The sequence below is a fragment of the Mandrillus leucophaeus genome, unplaced genomic scaffold (assembly GCF_000951045.1).
Source record: "Mandrillus leucophaeus isolate KB7577 unplaced genomic scaffold, Mleu.le_1.0 Scaffold317, whole genome shotgun sequence".
Lineage (NCBI taxonomy): Eukaryota > Metazoa > Chordata > Mammalia > Primates > Cercopithecidae > Mandrillus > Mandrillus leucophaeus.
The window spans coordinates 1,030,052-1,049,992 of record NW_012103332.1 but is presented as its reverse complement, the minus strand read 5'-3'; the positions used below and the strand labels follow the sequence as shown (position 1 = coordinate 1,049,992).

General features: G+C 43.6%; 1 protein-coding gene across 2 annotated transcripts in view; it reads left to right on the top strand.

Moving 5' to 3' along the window:
• The first annotated feature begins 29 nt into the window (after positions 1–29).
• Positions 30–19,941, top strand: part of ZBTB49 (zinc finger and BTB domain containing 49) — a 32,151-nt gene continuing 12,239 nt past the window's right edge. Inside the window, exons 1-4 of one of the 2 annotated variants that reach the window (XM_011987805.1) lie at positions 30–185; positions 9,694–9,864; positions 11,723–12,828; positions 15,851–15,897. In XM_011987805.1, the coding sequence (XP_011843195.1) occupies positions 9,713–9,864; positions 11,723–12,828; positions 15,851–15,897 (1,305 nt within the window). In that variant the 5' untranslated portion in view covers positions 30–185; positions 9,694–9,712. The remainder of the gene's footprint in view (positions 186–9,693; positions 9,865–11,722; positions 12,829–15,850; positions 15,898–19,941) is intronic. The other variant, XM_011987806.1, reaches the window with a different exon arrangement.

Genomic DNA, 19,941 nt, shown 5'->3' with positions numbered 1-19,941 from the left:
CTGCGCACCGCGGCCACACAACCCCCCCCAGCGGAAGTGACGCCATCGGAAGCAGGAGGGCGGTTCCGGCAAGCCAAGGGGGCGTTGTCGGGATGGTTCCGCGGCCGGCGGATCCCTGCGAGCGCTTCTGAAGGCAGCTGCTGCAGGTGAAGAGTGGGCGGCGGGGCAGAGAGCGGCCTCCGAGGGTAAGGTGGCCGGCCTTGCGAAGGCATGCAGGGCTGGCGCTGGTGGGAATGGCCCGGAAGGAAAGGGAGGCCGCGCGGCCTGAGGTGGCCCAGAAGGGCATGGACCCGCTGTTCCTTCCGCATCTCAGGGGCACTCGAGGATACCCGGGGAGTTGGCGGCTCCTGCGAGAGTCAGCGAGCTTCTGCTCTGTACCCGGCATCACAGGGGACACGAACTGAGACCCAGAAGGCCAGGTTCCGGGCCTGGGAGCCGGGCCTTGGAGCCGGGCCTTCTCCCTGGTGCAGCTCCCTCGGCCTGGAAACCCCACCCGCGTCCTCTCATCTCCAGGCTTTGCCCGCTGGAAGCCAGCCCGGCCCGCCTCCGTTCCGCGCTGCCCATCTCTCGGCTCCTGTTTCCTTCCGTCCACGCTGTAGTTGAGAGTAGCGCTTAAGACGGCAGAGCCCACAGCCTAGCTCAGTCTGATTACGGTGTGGCCTCTCTGTGCCTCAGCCCTGCATCTGTAAAGCGGGTGTCATAGCGGCACCTGCGTCGCTGGAACCTTGTCGTATTTCATGAGTTGGTGGTGCATGTAAATCGCTTAGACTAGTGGCTCAATAAACGTTAACTATTGCTCTGCCCTTAAAACAGGGTCTGGCATACAGTGGTGGTCACTAGGTGTTTGTTGCTTAAATGAATGAATGAAATTGAATGGAGGATCCACAGAGTATTGTGAGAAACCTTCACTCCCAAGGTGTGTGTATGTGGGTAATGAGGAAGGTTTCACTCTGAAAGTGAGCAGTGTTGGGCCTGGAATAGAAGGTGTATTCGTTTGCTAGGACTGCAAACAAAATACTGGATAACTTAAACACAGGAATTTATTATTTTCCCACAGTTCTGGAGGTTAGAAATCCAAGATCAAGGTGTCCTCAGGTTTGGTTTCTTCTGAGACATTTCTCCTTGGCTTGCACGTGGCTACTTTTGCCGTGTCCTCACATGGTCTTTCCTCTGTGTTTTCACATCTCTGGTGTCTCTCTTTGTATCCAAATTTCCTCTTTTTATAAGAACATCAGTCAGGTTGTATTAGGGCCCACCTTAATGGCCTCATTTTAATTTTATTACCTTCTTACAAGCCTGATCTCCAAATACAATCACATTCTGGGGTGCTGGGGGAAGCAGTTTACCCATAACAAAAGGAATTCATGAGAATGGACAAGGAGGGAAATATTTTCCGACAGAAGTGACAGAGTGGCCAAGAGTGCTCAAGATGTTTTTTGTGTTCAGGGCACATATGTGTACTTCAGTCTTGTTTGTGCTCTCCTACTGTTTTTGGTTTTGTTTTGTTTTTTCATTTTGTCCCCCTGAAAACTCAAAGAGGGTGAGCCCTCTCGTTTTTTCAGTCTGGCAGACTTAACTCACATTTCAGCATAGATGTGTCTTCCAGAAAGTTTGCCCTGACCCTCCCTCCCAAATTAATTTCTGCTTCCTCCATGTAATAACTCCGATACAGGGCTGGGTGCGGTGGCTCATGCCTGTAATCCCAGCACTTTGGGAAGCCGAGGCAGGCAGACCACGAGGTCAAGAAATCAAGACCAGCCTGGCCAACATGGTGAAACCCCATCTGTACTAAGAATACAAAAATTGGGCGGGCGTGGTGGCGCACACCTGCAATCCCAGCACTTTGGGAGGCTGAGGCGGGTGGATCATTTGTGGTCAGGAGTCGACACCAGCCTGGCCAAGATGGTGAGCACCCCCCCGCCCAACTCTGCCATCCCTACTAAAAATATAAAAATTAGCTGGGCGTGGTGGTGCCTGCCTGTAATCCCAGCTACTCAGGAGGCTAAGGCAGGAGAATCACTTGAACCCAGGAGGCAGAGGTTGCAGTGAGCCAAGATCACACCACTCCACTCCAGCCTGGTCGACTGAGCAAGACTGCATCTCGGAAAAAAAATACAAATAATTCTGGTACAGTGCGATGATACTTGTTTTTCCCGCTAGACTGATGCTTCATGAAGACATGGATGACCATATCTGATGTGTTTGCCATCGTACCTTCAGTGCCTAGCGCATAATGGGCACTGTAAAGTTAAGTGAATGATGGAAAACTGAGACACAGAGCCTGTGGAGGGCAGGGAACACATCTGTTCCATTTGTCAGCATTCCGTCCTTGCGACAGTCTGTTGCACATATTAGGCACATAATGTCTGTTTAACTGAATTGGCCTTCCCGGTGTGATAAGAGTCAGCATAAAGCTAAGACAAGACTCCAGGTTTGTTTGCTTTAAGCCAGTGCTTTTATGAGTGGGGTAGAGGTGAGGAGCTACGAGTAAGCCATTTGAAAGTATGATGATGGTCTGACATCCTTAGGAGCCCTCTAAGGTAAGCTTGATATTAAGGTGCATGAACTGTGGGCCCTTGGAGAAGTAATCTATGAATGGCTCTGCTGAAAAGACATCCGCAGATTCTATCCAGTAGTGTTTGACCTGTTGGTAGAATTGAGAGGCCTTTGCTCTAGGAGCCCTCTCTGCAGGTTGAAATTCCATTCTGGCTGTTTTCTTTAGAAGCATTTCTTCGTTCACATTGATCTAAACTTTTTCTTATTTCTTTTCCCCCCATATTTTCATTTCTTAATGCCGTTCATACCATCTTTCCACCATCACATTCCTCGTATAGATTTGTAGCTTTTAGAACAAGAAAAAACCTCTAAAAGAGATCATCCAGTCCAGTGGGGGCCTCTCCGTTTTTATAGACAAAAAACTGAGGCCCAGAGTCTCTTCCATCCAGAAATATGTATTGAGCCCTTACTCTGTTGAAGACACTCTGCTAGGTACCAGAGATACATTGTTCAATAAGACAGATGGAGTCCATGTCTTCACCACAGAAAATTTTTACTGCTTGTCACCAGGTGAGTTAGTTGCAAAGATGGAAGAGAACCTTGTGCTCCTTCTGTCACACTATAACACCTTGTGTAGCACACGTTAGTCCTGAATTGTGCAGTTCCTTAATGCAATGCTTGTCTGTGGGATTACCTGAACAATCAGGCATAGGCAGTAGACTGAAGAGGCAGCTGATTCTGATCAAAGGAAACAGTGGTTATGAATGTGGCTTTGGTGTCAGTTTCCCTGGCTCTGAATCCCACCTCTGTCCCTTACTGCTTACCTATTACATTTTAGCTGTGTGACCATCTTCTCTGTACATGGTCAGGTTTTCTGTTGCTGTGTAACACACTACCCCCAAATTTAGTGACTTAAAAACTTTTTTATCTCATAATTCTGTGGGTTAGGTATTCCGGCAGATGTCAGCTGAGAAATTCTTCAATTCTCTGTGGTGTCAACTGGGGTCACTCAGTGGCACTCAGCTGAAGGAGGGGCCAGCCTGGAGAGGTCAGGATGACTTTCCTGGGAGCCAACTGAACCCTTCTCTGTCTCCATGTATTCTCTCCAGTTGGGCATCTTACAGATGGCTCAGGCCTTCCATAGTCACTGTTCCGAAAGATGGGAAGTGGAAGCTGTTAGCTCTTAAGGCGTGGGCCTGGGAAATGAGCACAGCTTTGTAAGCACAGAATCAGATTAAGGCAGAGCCCTGCGTAGGAGGGAAGGAGACCTAGACTCCACTACCCCATGGGAGAATCATCAGAGAATTTGTGGCCATCTTAAATCTGCCAAATTCCTCATTGTCCTCACCTGTAAAATGTGGATAATAGTAGCACCTATCGCATAGTAAATGAGTTAATAAATGTAAAGGGCTTAGAACAGTGCCTGGCATCTAGGAAACATAAGTATTTGTCATAATCATTACTATTATTAGGTATGAGATACTTTGTTGTTTATAGTTATAATTTACAGAACACATAAGAAATGCAAGATACAATTTTTTTCCAGACCTTTTTATAACCTTATTGGGATTTCCAGGCCATTTTATAACCTTATTGGGGTTTCCAGAGCTTTTTATAACCTTATTGGGGAGGTACAGGATTGACATCATGAAGTAATTTAGGGAACTATACAAAATGATATGGAATAGTTATTATTATTTTGAGATGGAGTCTTGCTCTGTTGCCCAGGCTGGAGTACAATGGTGCGATCTTGGCTCACTGGAACTTCGACCTCCTGGGTTCAAGTGATTCTTCTACCTCAGCCTCCAGAGTAGCTGGGATTACAGGCATGCGTCACCACGCCTGGCTAATTTTTGTATTTTTAGTGGAGACAGTTTCGTTGTGTTGGCCAGACTGGTCTCAAACTCCTGGCCTTAAGTGATCCACCCATCTTAGCCTCCCAAAGTGGTGAGATTGCAAGCATGAGCCGCCACACCCAGCCTATAATTCTTCTAGTAAAAGTAAATTGTGTAACAGTTAATTCATCATAACTCTGGGGATCGTTCCAAATAACTTTTTCCTTTATCACTTCTGTAGAGCTGGAAAATGTCTAATTTTCTAATTAGATATCTACCTAATATACCTAGACATTTACATTTGTATAATTAGACAGTTTTACCTAATTTTAACAGTTAAGTCTGTGGAGGAGGGTTTCGTGTGTGTGTGTGTGTGTGTGTGTAAAATGTCTTTTTTCCCATGTGAAATAGCATAGCATAGAAGCACAGACTCCATTGTTTAGGGACCAAGATTCAAATCCTGCCTTTGGCACATAATAGTTGTATGATCTTGGATAACTGACTTAAAGTCTCCATATCTCAATTGTTTCTCTTGTAAATGGTGGTAATTGGGTTCTTATAGAATTGTTCCAGTTAATGGATGTTGTATTAATCCATTCTCACACTGCTATAAAGATACTACCTGAGACTGAGTAATTTATAAAGGAAAGAGGTTTAATTGACTCACAGTTCCACATTGCCGAGGAGGCCTCAGGAAACTTAAAATCATGGCAGAAGGGGAAGGGGAAGCAAGGCACATCTTACAAGGCAGCAGGGGAGAGAGAACTGGATAGGGGGGAGCAGAGACTGCCAAACATTTTTAAACCATCAGATCTGCTGAGAACTCACTCACTATCCCAAGAGTAAGAAACTGCTCCCATGATCCAGTCACCTACCACCAGGTCCCTCCCCTGACATGTGGGGATTATGGTTTGGTGAGAACACAGAGCCAAACCGTAACAGATATGATATGCTTAGCGCAGGTCTGTGGTAAGTAGTCAGTAAATGATAGCTAAAAATAATGATAAACTTAGAAGCCTTTCCAGGCAACCAGCTTGGCAGGGGTGGGTAACTGATAACTCACTTGGCTGTTACTAGCTTTGAGGATTCAGCACTGGGAACAGTGTTCGCCACCTACCATCATGCCTTTCTTTCTGTACTTTTGTTTGGGGCAGTACCTCAGTGTTGTTCTTTGTCCCAGTTTTCTCTGAGTCTCACTTTGATCTCAAAGCAGATCATGGCAATACCGCAAACTCTACATATTAGAAACAAAGCTTTCCATAAAGAGATGAGGGGAATCAGAATAAGGTCTAGATTTGATAGGTGAGGTGATGGGGGATGAAATTTAGAGACTCTACGTTGAAGGGGCATGCCGTTGAAGAAGTTTAGCAGAGAGTTGGAGATTGGAACTGGTAGCTGAAGCTAAAGTGTCAAATTTAGGAGTTGTGTTAGAACATATGAAAGCCAAGAATGAAAGTGATTGTCAAGGGAAAGAGGAGAGGGCTATAGTGCTGCACCTTAAGGAACATCAACATTTGCAAGGCTTGAGGGAGACAGGTATAGCATAGGGATGGGACAGATCAGGGACATAGGAAGAGAACCAAAAGAGTTCTGGGAAAGGAGGGATTTCAGGATGGGAGTTGGCAGACCACATTGCCATGTGTGGCAGGAAAGCTGGAGAGGATGGTTGAGGACTGAGGAAAGGTCATTGTTGCGAAAGTGTTTCAGTGGAGTGAGTGGCAGCAAGGTTGCAAGGTGATATGGTTTGGCTGTGCCCCCACCCAAATCTCATCTTGAATTGTAACTCCCACAATCCCTCCCTGTTGTGGGAGGAACCTAGTGGGAGGTGATTGAATTATGGGGGTGGGTCTTTCCCATGCTGTTCTCATGATAGTGAATGAAATCTGATGGTTTTAAAAATGGGAGTTTCCCTGCACAGGCACTCTCTTTGCCTGCTGCCATCCATGTAAGACATGACTTGCTCCTCCTTGCCTTTCACCTTCTGCCAAGATTGTGAGGCCTTTCCAGCCATGTGGAACTGTAAGTCTAATAAACCTCTTTCTTTTGTAAATTGCCCAGTCTCAGGTATGTCCTTATCAGCAGCATGAAAACGGACTAATACACAAGGTGAAAAAGGAGTCATGAGAAAGTAAAGTGGTGGGTGTAGATAGCTATTTTGAAAAGCATGAAAGAGAGGCCTGTGATGACTAGAGGAACCTAGGTGGAGGGCTTTGTCGTTATCCTGTTTTGGTTTGTTTTCATCGTGGGGCCATGTCGGTGTGTTTGTTTGGAGGAGCAAGCAAAGGACAGGGTGAAGCAATGAAAGCTTCACTGATGGAACTAGGTTCTAGGGGAGGCAGGAAGGCTCAAGAGGAGAGGGAACGTTCATCTTGGGAAGGAGGAGGCACGTTTCATCCCGTGAAGCCTAAGGTAATGAGGGAGGGGTGAGTGGGAAATTTGGAACTGAGAAAAATTTAAGGCACTATGCTTATCAAGTTATACATGTGTTCATATTTCTTTTCTTTTCTTTATTTTTATTTTTTGAGACAGAGTCTCGCTTTGTCGCCTAGGCTAGAGTGCAGTGGCGCAATCTCAGCTCACTGTAACCTCCCCCCTGCCCCCGGGTTCAGGTGAATCACCCGCCTCAGCCTCCCCAGTAGCTGGGATTATAGGCACTCGCCATCATGCCTGGCTAATTTTTGTAGAAACAGGGTTTCACCATGTTGGCCAGGCTGGTCTCGAACTCCTGACCTCAGGTGATCCGCCCACCTCAGCCTCCTAAAATGCTGGGATTACAGGAGTGAGCCACGGTGCCCGATTGGGTTCAACCTTCTTAGTGAAGTTAAAGTCACAGTCATTTTTATGAGTGAGGCAAAAAGACGTGATGGGAATTAAGACACTGGAAGGATCACAGAGGAGCAACCCCAAACCCAGAGCAGGTTAAAAATCGTGGGGCTGGGTGCAATGGCTCACGCCTTTAATCCCAGCACTTTTGAGAGGCTGAGGTAGGCAGATTGCTTAAGCCCAGGAGTTCAAGGCCAGCCTGAGCAACATAGCAAAACCCCATCTCTGCAAAAAAATGTTTTAAATTAGCCAGGTATGTTGGCACACACCTGTAGTCCCAGCTGTGGTGAAAGGATCGCCTGAACCCCAGGAGGTTAAGACTGCAGTGGGCTGTAATCGCACTACTGCACTGTAGCCTGGGTGGCAGAGCTAGATGCTGTCTCAAAAAAAAAAAAAAAAAAAAAGAATGGTGGGAAAGTAGGTGACAGCTCAGCTGAGCCCTGATCTGGAAGGTGGGAAGGTCAGGTGTGAGTAAAGTATTCCCAGGGCAGAACCAAAGGCTTTTAGAGGAGAGCACAGGCAGAGATCTGCAGTCCGCCTGCTCAGAATCACGGAATGCCTGTGATGCAGTTACCAGGCTCCGCTATAGACTGACGGAACAAAATCCTGGGATGTACCCAGGAACCTGCATTTTTAACAAGGTCCCCAGGTGATCCTTATGGATGAAGACAGAATCCTTCCATATGCCAGATACTAGTCTAAATGTTTACACAGGTTACTGCAATAACCGGTGAGATAGGGTAAGGACAGTGGGTCACAGAGAAGTCATTTGCCCAAAGTCATATAGCCAGTGAGAGGTGGAACTAGGTCTCCAACCCACTGGCCAAGAACATAGCTGGTTTGGGGAGCTACTAGTGGTTCATTTTGGCTGCCACATACTTGGAGTAATGGGAGATAAGTCTAAGTGAGACGAAAGGGGTGTGTTGACAAGCTTAGATTTGGGCTTAGTGATGTAGTGACTTTTTCAGCAATGCTTAAGTACTGAGAGTGAAGGCAAAGAAAGCAGATGATGACTTTTTAGATTTTTAGTACCATACTGCCTTTTTTTTTTTTTTTTTTGAGATGGGGTCTCTCTCTGTCACCCAGGCTGGAGGGCAATAGTGCAATCATGGCTCACTACAGCCTCAACTTGCTGGGCTCAAACAGTCCTCCTACCTCAGCCTCTTAAGTAGCTGGGACTACAGGCACGCACCACCATGCCCACCTAATTTTTGTTCTTATTTTTCATAGAGACAGGGTCTCACTATGTTGCCAGACTGATCTCAAACTCCTGGACTCAAGTGATCCTCCTGCCTCAACCTCCCAAAGTGTTGGGATTACAGGTGTGAACCACCACGCCTAGTGCAGACTGCCTAACCTTCATAGTCTTATCCCAGTCTGGTTCCATTTCTTCCAACTATTTCTCTTCCATAAATCATCCCCTACTAGATTGTGCCCCTAGACGTCCAAGACCATGGCTTTCTGGCCTGTGTATTCCAGTGTCTAGCCCTAACTATTTGTTTAGTTGTGTGTCATGCGCTTTCGTTGTGTGTTTCCCTCACTAGAATTTCAGCTGCATGAGAGTGGTGACCTGGCGTGTTTTGTTCATTGTTGTGGCCCTGCAGCCTGGACACAGTAGTCAGTTGGTGAATAGAGGCTGAAGGATGAAACTTGCGGTGTCTACACAATGGCTTCCCATCCCATTTGGAGTGAGAGTCAGGGTTCGTAACAGGGCCCGCAGGCCCGGGCATGACCTGACCCTCTGTCCCCTCTTGGATGTCATCTCCTACCACTCGCTCAGCCACACCTGAGCCCAGCAAGCTCCTGCCTCAGAGACTTGGTGCTTGCTGTTCTTTCTGGCCCAGGTACCTGCCCAGCTGCTTCCCTTCCTTCAGGCGTCTGCTCAAGTAGCCTCTTAGAGAGGCACAAAGGCAAGAGTGAGGGGACCTGCTGCTTTGCAATGCCTCTTATATCATTGTCTGGTGATAGGTATTTTGACCAGTACCTTATCTCCCAAATTAGGCTCCTAATTTCTGCAACTTCTATTCAGTGACCTGTGTACAGGTGTTTGATAAATATGAATTTGATCTTATCCAGCTGGCTTTTCTTTCACCTTATACATCTTTATATATGTATATTTGATGTTTCATTTGACATATTCCTAAGTAGACACAGAGAAGTACATATAGTATTAACATGGTCATATTCTAGATTTGTAGTGTTTAGATTCTGTGGCTTTTAAAATATAAGTTACAATTTCAGTCCCTTAGCCACATTTCAAGTGCTCAGTGACCATGTGTGGCCAGTGGCTACTGTATTGAGCAGTGCAGATACAGAGCATTTTCATCATGACAGATAATTCTGTTGAACAGCTGTGGTCTGGATGCCTCAGAACCAGAGGGAGGTGTGTGTGTGGGTGGGTGTGTGTGCACACACGCATGTGTATGTGTGATACTGTGATGGGAGAGTGAAGCACAGATCAGTCAGTGAGTTTTAATCCCATTTAGTTTCCAGTGAGGTCCTTAAGAATATCTGTCGTATCTGTGATTTTTTGCTGTAGGTCACTTGAATGGTTGAGCATGGACCCTGTTGCTACCCACAGCTGCCATCTCCTCCAGCAACTGCATGAGCAGCGAATCCAAGGCCTGCTTTGTGACTGTATGCTGGTGGTAAAAGGAGTCTGCTTTAAAGCACATAAGAATGTCCTGGCAGCATTCAGCCAGTATTTTAGGTAGGTATTTTAGACTTCATTCTCCTAGCTGTGAATTAAGGGTAAAGCTCTTTTAGTATGGAAGTATTCATATTTTGTTCTCCTTGGATTTCACTGTATTTATCTTTTATGGCACGTTGGATTTTGTAGGAGTTGTTTTAATTTTTAAGTTTGTTAATCATATTTATTTTTGCTTTTGTGTTTAGAGTAACCTGAAAAGAGGCTCTTAAGTAAAATGAATTCGGTATGATTGAAAGTATTTTGGTTCTTTGTCTTTCATTTTAATAATTCTGGTTAATGTCAGTCTTCTACATATATTTCTTATCCTTTCAAGATAAAACGATGGACAAATTAAGTTCCTGGTCAGAATTTTTCTGTGATAAGAAATCAGAGGGGAAAACATATTCTGTGTGTTGGATTTTTCTTTTCTTTTCTTTTTTTCTATATTGAAGCATTTTAGTTTTTGTTCCTCATTTGAATATTCTAAGAAAACCTTATAATCATTTTGGCTTATATGAAATATTTGTTTATAAATAATGAATAATACCAAGAAGTTGTGTTTCAGCTTAGTTAAACATTATTCTGTATTCCCAGCGACTCAGGAGGCTAAGGTGGAAGGATCCCTTGAGCACAGGAGGTGGAGGCTGCAGTGAGCCGTGGTGATGCCACTGTACTCCAGCCTGAGCAACAGAGCGAGACTCTGTCTCTTAAAAAAAAAATCGTTAGAGTTAAGTGATTCTGCATAAGTTCATTTTGTCGTTAGCAGGTTTATCTCTCTTTAAATCCAAAGTCTCTCTTTTTAAAGTACTCTTTGTTTCCAAAATGCATACCATTTTACTGCTATAGTAGACAACATGGGACATGATTTGCTCCTTCCTTGATAATCCTGAATCATCAAATTGAGTCTCAGTTATTGTATAGGCCACATTACACATTGTAATGAATCAGCTTCTTAAGGTAGGTAGCAGGTTTTGTTCCTGTGAAAAATGATCGCAAACTCTTCGTTTGCTATCACGTATTTTTTTTGTGTCTTCCCAGGACAATTAAATTTTGATATTGTGATACACAGGCTGTTTTGCACTTAAAAACAGAACTGAAGGCTGTTTGGGGGAAATAAGTGACTGTATGTGACAAAATGTCTTCAACTTACTTACCTGAGCTTATTATTTCATACATAATACAAATTTGTTCACCTGTGACCTTGGCTTGTACCCAGAATAAAGTGCCTGGGCTTTAGGGTGCCTTTTGGTATTCATTAACTCTTAGGATTTTTCTCACTGTTGGTTTTTGAACCACTGGGTGGCTGAAAATCCTAACAGCCAAATAAATTACTGGTTACAAAGGAATGTATGTGGGGGGTTGGTTTATTCTAGCTATTTTTATTTTAAGTTTTCTAGGCACTTAGATGTGGAAATATTTAGACTAAATATGAAATATTGAAAAGTGTATATTCTTTAATTTTGTATACTCTATTAGTATGTATTTAATATATATGGATAATTACCTTTTGAAAAAATGTTTAGAGCAATCTTTTATTTCTTAGATCATATTGGGAATTATCTTAGAATCTTCTTGATTTGTGGTTTATCAGTCATATTATTGTATGTAATTTTGTAATGTGTAAATTTGAGTATATTTCAGAAATTTACTTTGAGATCTGTTTTGAAGTCTGTATATCCAATCCACTAATTTAATTCATCTGAATTATTTAGTTGGATGGTTTGCCAGATTGTTTTAAAGGATTAAAACATACTTATGTTAAAAGTCTTGACATTCACAGAAGGATAGTAGTTTTTGATATTAATATATGAACGTTATTTATAAGAAAAAGACAGTATGAATTTTTGACACTGTAAACAGATATTCTTTCTTTTACCAGGAGCCTCTTTCAGAATTCTTCAAGCCAGAAGAGTGATGTTTTTCACTTGGATGTTAAAAACGTCAGTGGCATAGGGCAGATCCTGGACTTCATGTACACTTCTCATCTAGATCTTAACCAGGACAATATACAAGTAATGCTGGACACAGCACAGTGTTTGCAAGTTCAAAATGTTCTGAGTCTGTGTCACACATTTTTAAAATCAGCCACTGCAGTACAGCCACCTGGCATGCCTTGTAATAGTACATTGTCTCTGCAAAGCACCCTGACCCCAGATGCCACTTGTGTTATCAATGAAAACAACTACCCCCCTCATTTACTGCAGGAATGTTCGGCAGATGCACAGCGTAATAAAGTGTTGGATGAATCGCATCCGCATGCTTCACCATCAGTTAATCGTCATCACTCCGCAGGTGAAGTCTCAAAACAAGCCCCTGATACTTCAGACGGCAGCTGCACACAACTGCCTTTCAAACAGCCAAATTACTATTACAAACTCAGAAACTTTTACAGTAAGCAGTACCATAAACATGCAGCTGGTCCCAGTCAGGAGCGAGTTGTTGAGCAGCCTTTTGCTTTCAGCACCTCCACAGACCTTACCACGGTAGACAGCCAGCCTTGTGCTGTCAGTCATTCCGAATGCATCCTGGAGTCTCCTGAGCACTTACCTTCCAACTTCCTGGCCCAGCCTGTGAATGACTCTGCCCCACACCCTGAGTCAGACGCCACGTGCCAACAACCTGCCAAGCAGATGAGGCTCAAAAAGGCCATTCATCTGAAGAAACTCAATTTCCTGAAGTCACAGAAATCCGCGGAGCAAATATCTGAACCCAAGTCAGATGATGGTTTGACAAAGAGGATGGAATCTGCTAGTGAAAATACCCTAGAGAAAGCTAGCAGCCAAAGTGCTGAAGAAAAAGAAAGTGAAGAAGTCATCAGTTGTGAGAATTTTAATTGCCTTAGTGAGACGGAGAGGCACGAAGACCCGGCTGCGCTGGAAGACCAGTCCCAGACACTTCAGTCCCAGAGACAATACGCGTGTGAATTATGCAGGAAACCTTTTAAACACCCAAGCAACTTGGAGCTTCACAAACGGTCTCATACAGGTAACTGATTCAGTACCCACAGGCAGAGGGAAGGACGTGATGCGGATGCTCAGACACCACTGGCTCTTCTTGTTTTTGTAAGAAGTTTTGCTATTGCTTGATGTCATTGATGATTTTAAACAAAATAAGGGAGATTAGCTACTTTTTGTTTTATATTTTTGGTGATGCATCTGACTTAAAGTTTTGTAAATGGTTTTATAAAGCCGCTTTAAAAAGGTGCATACTTTTAATTTTTATTTCAACTCTATTTTTATATGACAAACCATCCATCTCTAAAGAAGTGTAGTAATTTTGGTGCACTCAGAATTTCAAATTAATTCTAAAATGGATTAGCTATATTTAGTTGTCTTTTTAGAATTAGATTAAGCTTATTTTTTGAAAGCATCATGAAGGTTAATTTAGACTAACATAATTTACTTTGAATAATTCTAAAAGTTCTCTTGGAAGGAATTTGAGTATCTAATTTTTAAAATTCTGATTTGGGAGTCAGGAAGTAAACTTTTTAATAAGAATCAGCTTTAACCATTTGATATTCTCAAAAGAAAATTCTTCCAATTTAAACATTGACTTTTCAAAGTTTTGTTATCTTAATTCATGCCTCTGTCTCTTTCCCAAAAGATTTTTTTAAGGTATACTGTCTCTCTCTCTCTCTCTCTGAATATATATATATGTTTATATCTATACACACACAAATTATGTTATACAATACGTATATATTACTTTTCTTCCTATAATTAGACATGAGTTTAATAGCACATTACAGATGAACAACAATTACCTTATAGGCCTGAGAAATAACATGCAACAGGACGCTTCGACAACGCTGCTTTTAAGGTGTTTGTGTAATTGTGTTTGTTGATGTGACCTTCGTTATCAGTATGGATTCCCAGTTTGCATTTTACTACCTTGTATTATTGGGAGATTTCTTTGATAATTGTGAAAGCCCTTGATATATTTTAGTGCATTTGAATATAAAGTACTGTTATTATCACTAGTAGTTCAAAATTATTCCACGTGAAGACAATATCACAGACTTAGTTTTGCCCTGAAAAAACTTTAGATCATTCTGTTTGCCTAAATCTCCTACAGCCTAATGATTACTGCAATTTTTTTTTTTTTTTGAGATGGAGTTTTGCTCTGTTCCCCAGGCTGGAGGGCAGTGGCATGATCTCGGCTCACTGCAACCTCTGCCTTCTGGGTTCAAGTGATTCTCCTGCCGCAGCCTCCCAAGTAGCTGGGACTACGGGCATATGCCACCAATTTTTTTGTATTTTTAGTAGAGACAGGGTTTCACCGTGTTGGTCAGGCTCGTCTCAATCTCCTAACCTCAAGTGATCTGCCCACCTCGGCCTCCCAAGGTGCTGGGATTACAGGCGTGAGCCACCATGCTTGGCCTGATGGCTGTAATTTATTATTTGTGAAACTTACCTGCTTAGCTTTTAAAGGAATCAAAAATTGTTTATTCTGGGAGAACCTCTTTGAATGACAGATAGAGTCATGGCAAAGATGCTTACTGGGACATAAATATCTACCAAGAAGGGCAGCAATTCTCAAAGTATGATCTGGGGAACTCTTTTTGGGGGTCTGTGAGGCCAACACTATTTTCAAAATTGTCTAAGATGTTACTTGCTTTTTCCTCCTCTCATGAGTGTACAGTTAGTCTGCTCAAAGCGACATGATGTGTGATGAAGTCCTCACCCTGGTGGCCTGTGAAGTGTGTGTTCCCCTGTTCTAAAGATCACTCTGCTTTCATTTCTAATATGGTAGATATCAATAACTATAGCCCATATTAACAAAAGCTCTTTAGGATCTCAATTTTAAGAGTGTGAAGGGGTCCTGAGGCCAAGAAGTCTGAGGCCTGCTGGAGTAGGATTGTTAACCTTGGTCATTTATTCGTCTTAGTAACTGGTGACCTCTGTTTTCAAAGTCTTACATTTCTTATGGGGGCTTTAACTTATTATCTGTCACCTGCAATAATTTCAGACATAAATGCAGTTTCATTTATTGCAATAGAGAATTAATGTAATTATTATTAATTTATTATTAATTAATAATATATAATTATTCAGGATCAAGGAAGCCATTAGACATTTTCGGGATAAAATAAAATAAAAATATCCTAGAATGAGCCCGGAAAGCTAGCAAGCTGCTTTCTTCAAGGTAGCAAGCCCCAACGATACAGCAGGAAGGGAAAACATTATTGTTACTTTTTAAAGATCTTAATGAAACCATTTGATTTCAGGGAAATGGAGAAAATGAGAGGTTCTTGGTGTTCAAAGTCTATTCATTAGTGTTATGTAGATTAAAGACAGTACCATGGAGTGTGCTTTTAACTCCAGATCATGTTGTATAGGCCACATTTCAGAACAGCTATGGTTTTTTGTAGTAGAGTACCATTCTTACAATCTGTTCTGTCCCCAAGTGCAGTTACTTAGTTACTGAAAGTAGAGGTGACAAAGAAGTCCGCAGAGGAGCACATCTCCCGAGATGAAATCCTACTTTCTCCCCTGGGCAACCAAGGCAGGAAGACTGTGGTGAGGGGCTCTTTCCCTTTCACACTCATGCTTCAGGAGGTCCCACTGTGTTTGGGGCTCTCTGTGCTCATACCTTGTGTGGTGTGAACAAGTGACCCTGTGTCTGTTAGGATTGGTGGTTGGGTGGCGTCAGGCTGAAGAATAGGTGAGCAGGATCGTGCTGTTCAGCAGGAAAACTCAACCACAGGAAAAGACCGCTTCCAGAACGTGGGTCTGCTCTGGATGCAAATAAATACATTGATTTTAACATATGTTTTGTTTGGAGAACAGTTTTATTTTTTAGAGGAAAATATTACTTTTATCATCTCTGTGTAGAAATAAAGGCAAGAGAGAGGTATAAGGAAGTAGACATTCCCCATTTTCATACAGTTAGGATGCAGAATGTAATGCCATTTTGAAACTACATAGGAGGTCGTTTAAACAAAAAATTATTGAACAAATACTAGTAATGATTTTACAAGTTGTTGTTTTGTTTTGTTTTGTTTTAGGTGAGAAACCTTTTGAATGTAACATTTGTGGGAAACATTTCTCTCAGGTGGGAATACTCTTATTTATTGTTAATAATTGGAAACCTGCAACACAGTGTTTTTTTTTAATTGGAAATAAGACATACTTTTGTACTTGTGAGAGAAGCCTCTGGTGATATTTGTAACTTTAAAGACTTCTAAATAAATCAGGAGAAATCCTTTTCAAGAAAACAGATTTCTAGTTCTTTGAGAGAAAAATAGCATTTTCATGTGTGAATTCTTACAGTACTTTTTTCCCCTTGCTAAGGATGAGTCCAGACTTAGTATATGTCTTCCGTTTCATGAATGAAGTTCCTAGTAAACCACCTTGAGCTTGGTGCACCTGGAGGCTGCACATTGTGCTGGGATAGGCTGAAGACAAGTAGTCTCCTTATTCTTGTTGGGACTGTAGATCGTAGGATGTTGGAAAAAAGATGAAACAAGTTTTGTTCCCTGTTTTGACTGCTACCTTTAGCTGACCTCCATTAAGGTCATTTGGACACGTAGTCATTCACTCCTTGAGGAAACATTTGTTTTACCCTCCCGTGGGCCAGGTACTGTGCTGGGCATGGGTCACAAAGAAACCTAGAGACCTAGTGTTTTCTAGAAAATGGCTTGTGGGAACCTACTCTCTCTGAAGCAGAAGGTAACTTCACTGCCGTGTGCAGTGCGCTGGGCTTCCAGAGGTAGAGCAGACGGAAGCTGTTCCAGGGCGTGAGGGCGCAGCTCTTCAGGGCACAGTCACTGGCATGACTGTCTCACACACAGCATGGTAGATCGTGTGGCCGCAGTGCATGCCTCTGGAGCTGGGAGGCAGGCCCCACAGAACTTGGAAATGGCAAGCACCATGTTTGCTCGCATTCCCCCTAGAGCAGACTCTTCCAGTTTCTCTTCATCTGTTGAGGGTGTCAGTTCCATTTTCTCATACACCGAAACCTGCCATCTTAATGACTCTTCACTCTCCCACTCTCTGACTCCCTGCCTGCTGGAATTCACCAAGTCCTCATGGTCTCCCATCGCCTACTCGGTTGGGTTGTGTCCTCCTGGGCGGTTAGTTTCTCTGGGCCTGGGGCCATGTCTTCTCTCCCATCCAGGAGGATGCCCAGCAGCCAGCAGGTGTTCAGGAAGGATTTGATGAGCTGGACTGAGTGCTCGTCCCTCTGGCCGCCATTCTTGATGAGCGCCCGCTTCTTCCTGCCAGCCTTGTCCGAGGTTCAGAGCTTGGCCTCTGGGGCTGGACAGTCTAGAATTGAACTCTGCCTCTGTCAGGGCTTAACTACCCTGTGACTCTGGGCAAGCTCACATTTTGCCCTTTCAGTTTCCTTATCTGTGAAACATGGGTAACAAGATTAGTTAACCCTATAGAGTGTGAAGAGTAAAGGAGGTAATGATGGAAAGTCCTTAGAGCAGTGCCTGGCACGTTGTAATCGCTCGGGAAACGCCAGCATTCCCTGCCTTGTTGCCATCCGCTTTCTTCTGTCCTGTCCATCCTCATGACCCCCAGATGCTGGTCTTTTTGAAGCACCTCCCCACCCCCACCCCCACCCCCATTTTCATCTCAGCAGCTTTGGTTTGATGGGAAAAGCATGAGACTCGGACTAATGACCATGAATAATTAGAATCGTGACTTCTCTGGGCCTCATTCTTCTAATGTTTAAAATAGGGATAATACTACTTCATGGAACTAGTGGAAAAATGAAAAACTAGAGCTGAAAGCCCTTTATACATTCAGATTATGATGAGAGTCAAAGTTCCATCCTTCTCATGCCTTCTCCGACTCGCCATAGCTGACTGTATAAATTAAAGCCAGACATTCAGTCAGGCTGCAGTCCACATCCACTCCTCTCTCCTGACACAGATCCCTGGTGCCCACATCAGAGGTTCTGATTCTGTGATTTGGAGTGGGGCTCGGGTATTGGTGTTTTTTGGTTTTTGGTTTTGTGTGTGTGTGCGTGTGTGTGTGTGTGTGTGTGTGTGTGTGTGTAGACGGAGTCTCGCTCTGTTACCCAGGCTGGAGTGTAGTGGCATACACTGTAACCTCCCCCTCCTGGGTTCAAGTGATTCTCTTGCCTCAGCCTCCCAAGTAGCTGGGACTACAGGTGCGTGCCACCATGTCCAGCTCATTTTTTGTATTTTTAGTAGAGACGGGGTTTCACCACTTTGGCCAGGATGGTCTCAAACTCCAGACCTCGTGATCCACCCACCTCAGCCTCCCGAAGTGCTGGGATTACAGGTGTGAGCCACCGCACCCAGCCAGGTATCAGTATTTTTAAAAATTCAGCAATTTTGGCGTGCAGCCAAGGTTGAGAACCACCACTATAGCCCTTGACCTGCACTTGCTCTCTTAAATCCTACCAAGGGTAGCCCTGCCCAATCCAGAAACCCTTCCCTTCTGTATTCGTCTGTGTACTTTTATTAGATTTCTATGATTGTAGAGTCATATGTAGTGATAGTTTTCAGATGTATATTGCTGCTTTATTTTCATAGTAAAGTATGAGTTTTGGTGAACAAGGAACTGTTCTAATGTTTGTTGCAAGCCTGCAGTGTCCATATGCTGTCTATGAGCTCTGCTGTGTGCTGGGAGCAGGGACAATAATGGCCATGGCCTCCAGGAGCTTACCGTTTAGAGGAAAAAACAGACACATAAATGATCGAGTACAGTGAAATGTCGGAACTGCTGACAGATATCTACAGGAACAATGTGGGCAAAGAAAAGGCAGTAGTCCTTTCTACCTGAAAGGTGTGTTTGGGACAGCACGAGGCCATGAAATGCTTGAGAGATTGCTTAGGTGAGCCCTGCATACAAGCAGGCACTGGGCAAGCCTGGCGTCCCTGGCATGCTGGGGCAAGAAAGCAGTCAGATTGTCTGCATAGGGATGCATGGTAAAGAATGCCTGCTGGTCCACCCTCCACCGTATGCCTAACATTATTTTCTTGTAATGAACTAGAGTAAATGTTTGTGGCTACAGGGGATTGGAATGCTCTTGTATAGAAACATTTACAAATAAGAATGTCTCATCCTGCTTACTGAGAATTTAGTATTTAGTGGGTTAGTCTTTTTAAAAAAGTTAACCGCAACCTGCATTATGAGTATGGCATGCCAGCATAAGGAAGTTAGCATCATCTTAGAGTGACCACAGAAGCTGCATCTGTCCATGTGACTGGACACTGTATATGTCCAGATCTCTGCAAGGAAGAGTCATGTCATACTTTAGAGTATGACTGAGTCACAGTCAGAGGGAAACGTTTCCTCTGTGGCGTAGAACATGGACTGTTGGGAGGGCCTTGGAGAGAACCAAAAGAGTGACAAGTTTTGAGTGCCTGTCCTTTGAGAAACAGGAAAGAATGCGGCATAATTAGCTCTTTTTGGGTGGAGGAGTAGGATTGCTTTTGTTCCTCCAAGCAGGCAGAAACAGGAACACTGGGCAGCTGGTACAGAGAGGTGGGTTTTGAGAGGCAGTACTCTCCCAGCAGCGCTGTCTAGCCAGCTGTCTGCCCAAGTCTGGGGGTGCTAGTGCCTTCTGCAGGATTACCCTATTGGAAGCGTTTCCAGGATGCTGATGTGGACTCATGCCAGAAGTGACAGTGTCATCCATCCATGGTGGAAACACAAAAAATAAGGACACTTAATGAGCTTTGCCCAAGCTATTACGTTTTCATCTCTGAGGTTATATTTCCCACACCTTTACTGTTAAATGACATTTCATCAAAATAGTAGTTATTGTTTAAGTGATATCTCTATGTTAATCCTTACTTTTTTTTTTTTTCTTTTTAATTTTATTGCTTTGTGAAATCCTAAAGTCTTGAAACTCCTGAGCAAACTGACTTTTAAGATCTGGAATCTCTTTTATCTCTAAATGATTACGATTCCTGACTTTTTTTGATGTAAACACTCAACTGCTGTTAAGAGTGCTCATGGGCCGGGTGCAGTGGCTCAAGCCTGTAATCCCAGAACTGTGGGAGGCCGAGATGGGTGGATCACGAGGTCAGGAGATCAAGACCATCCTGGCTAACATGGTGAAACCCCGTCTCTACTAAAAAATACAAAAAACTAGCCGGGCAAGGTGGCGGGC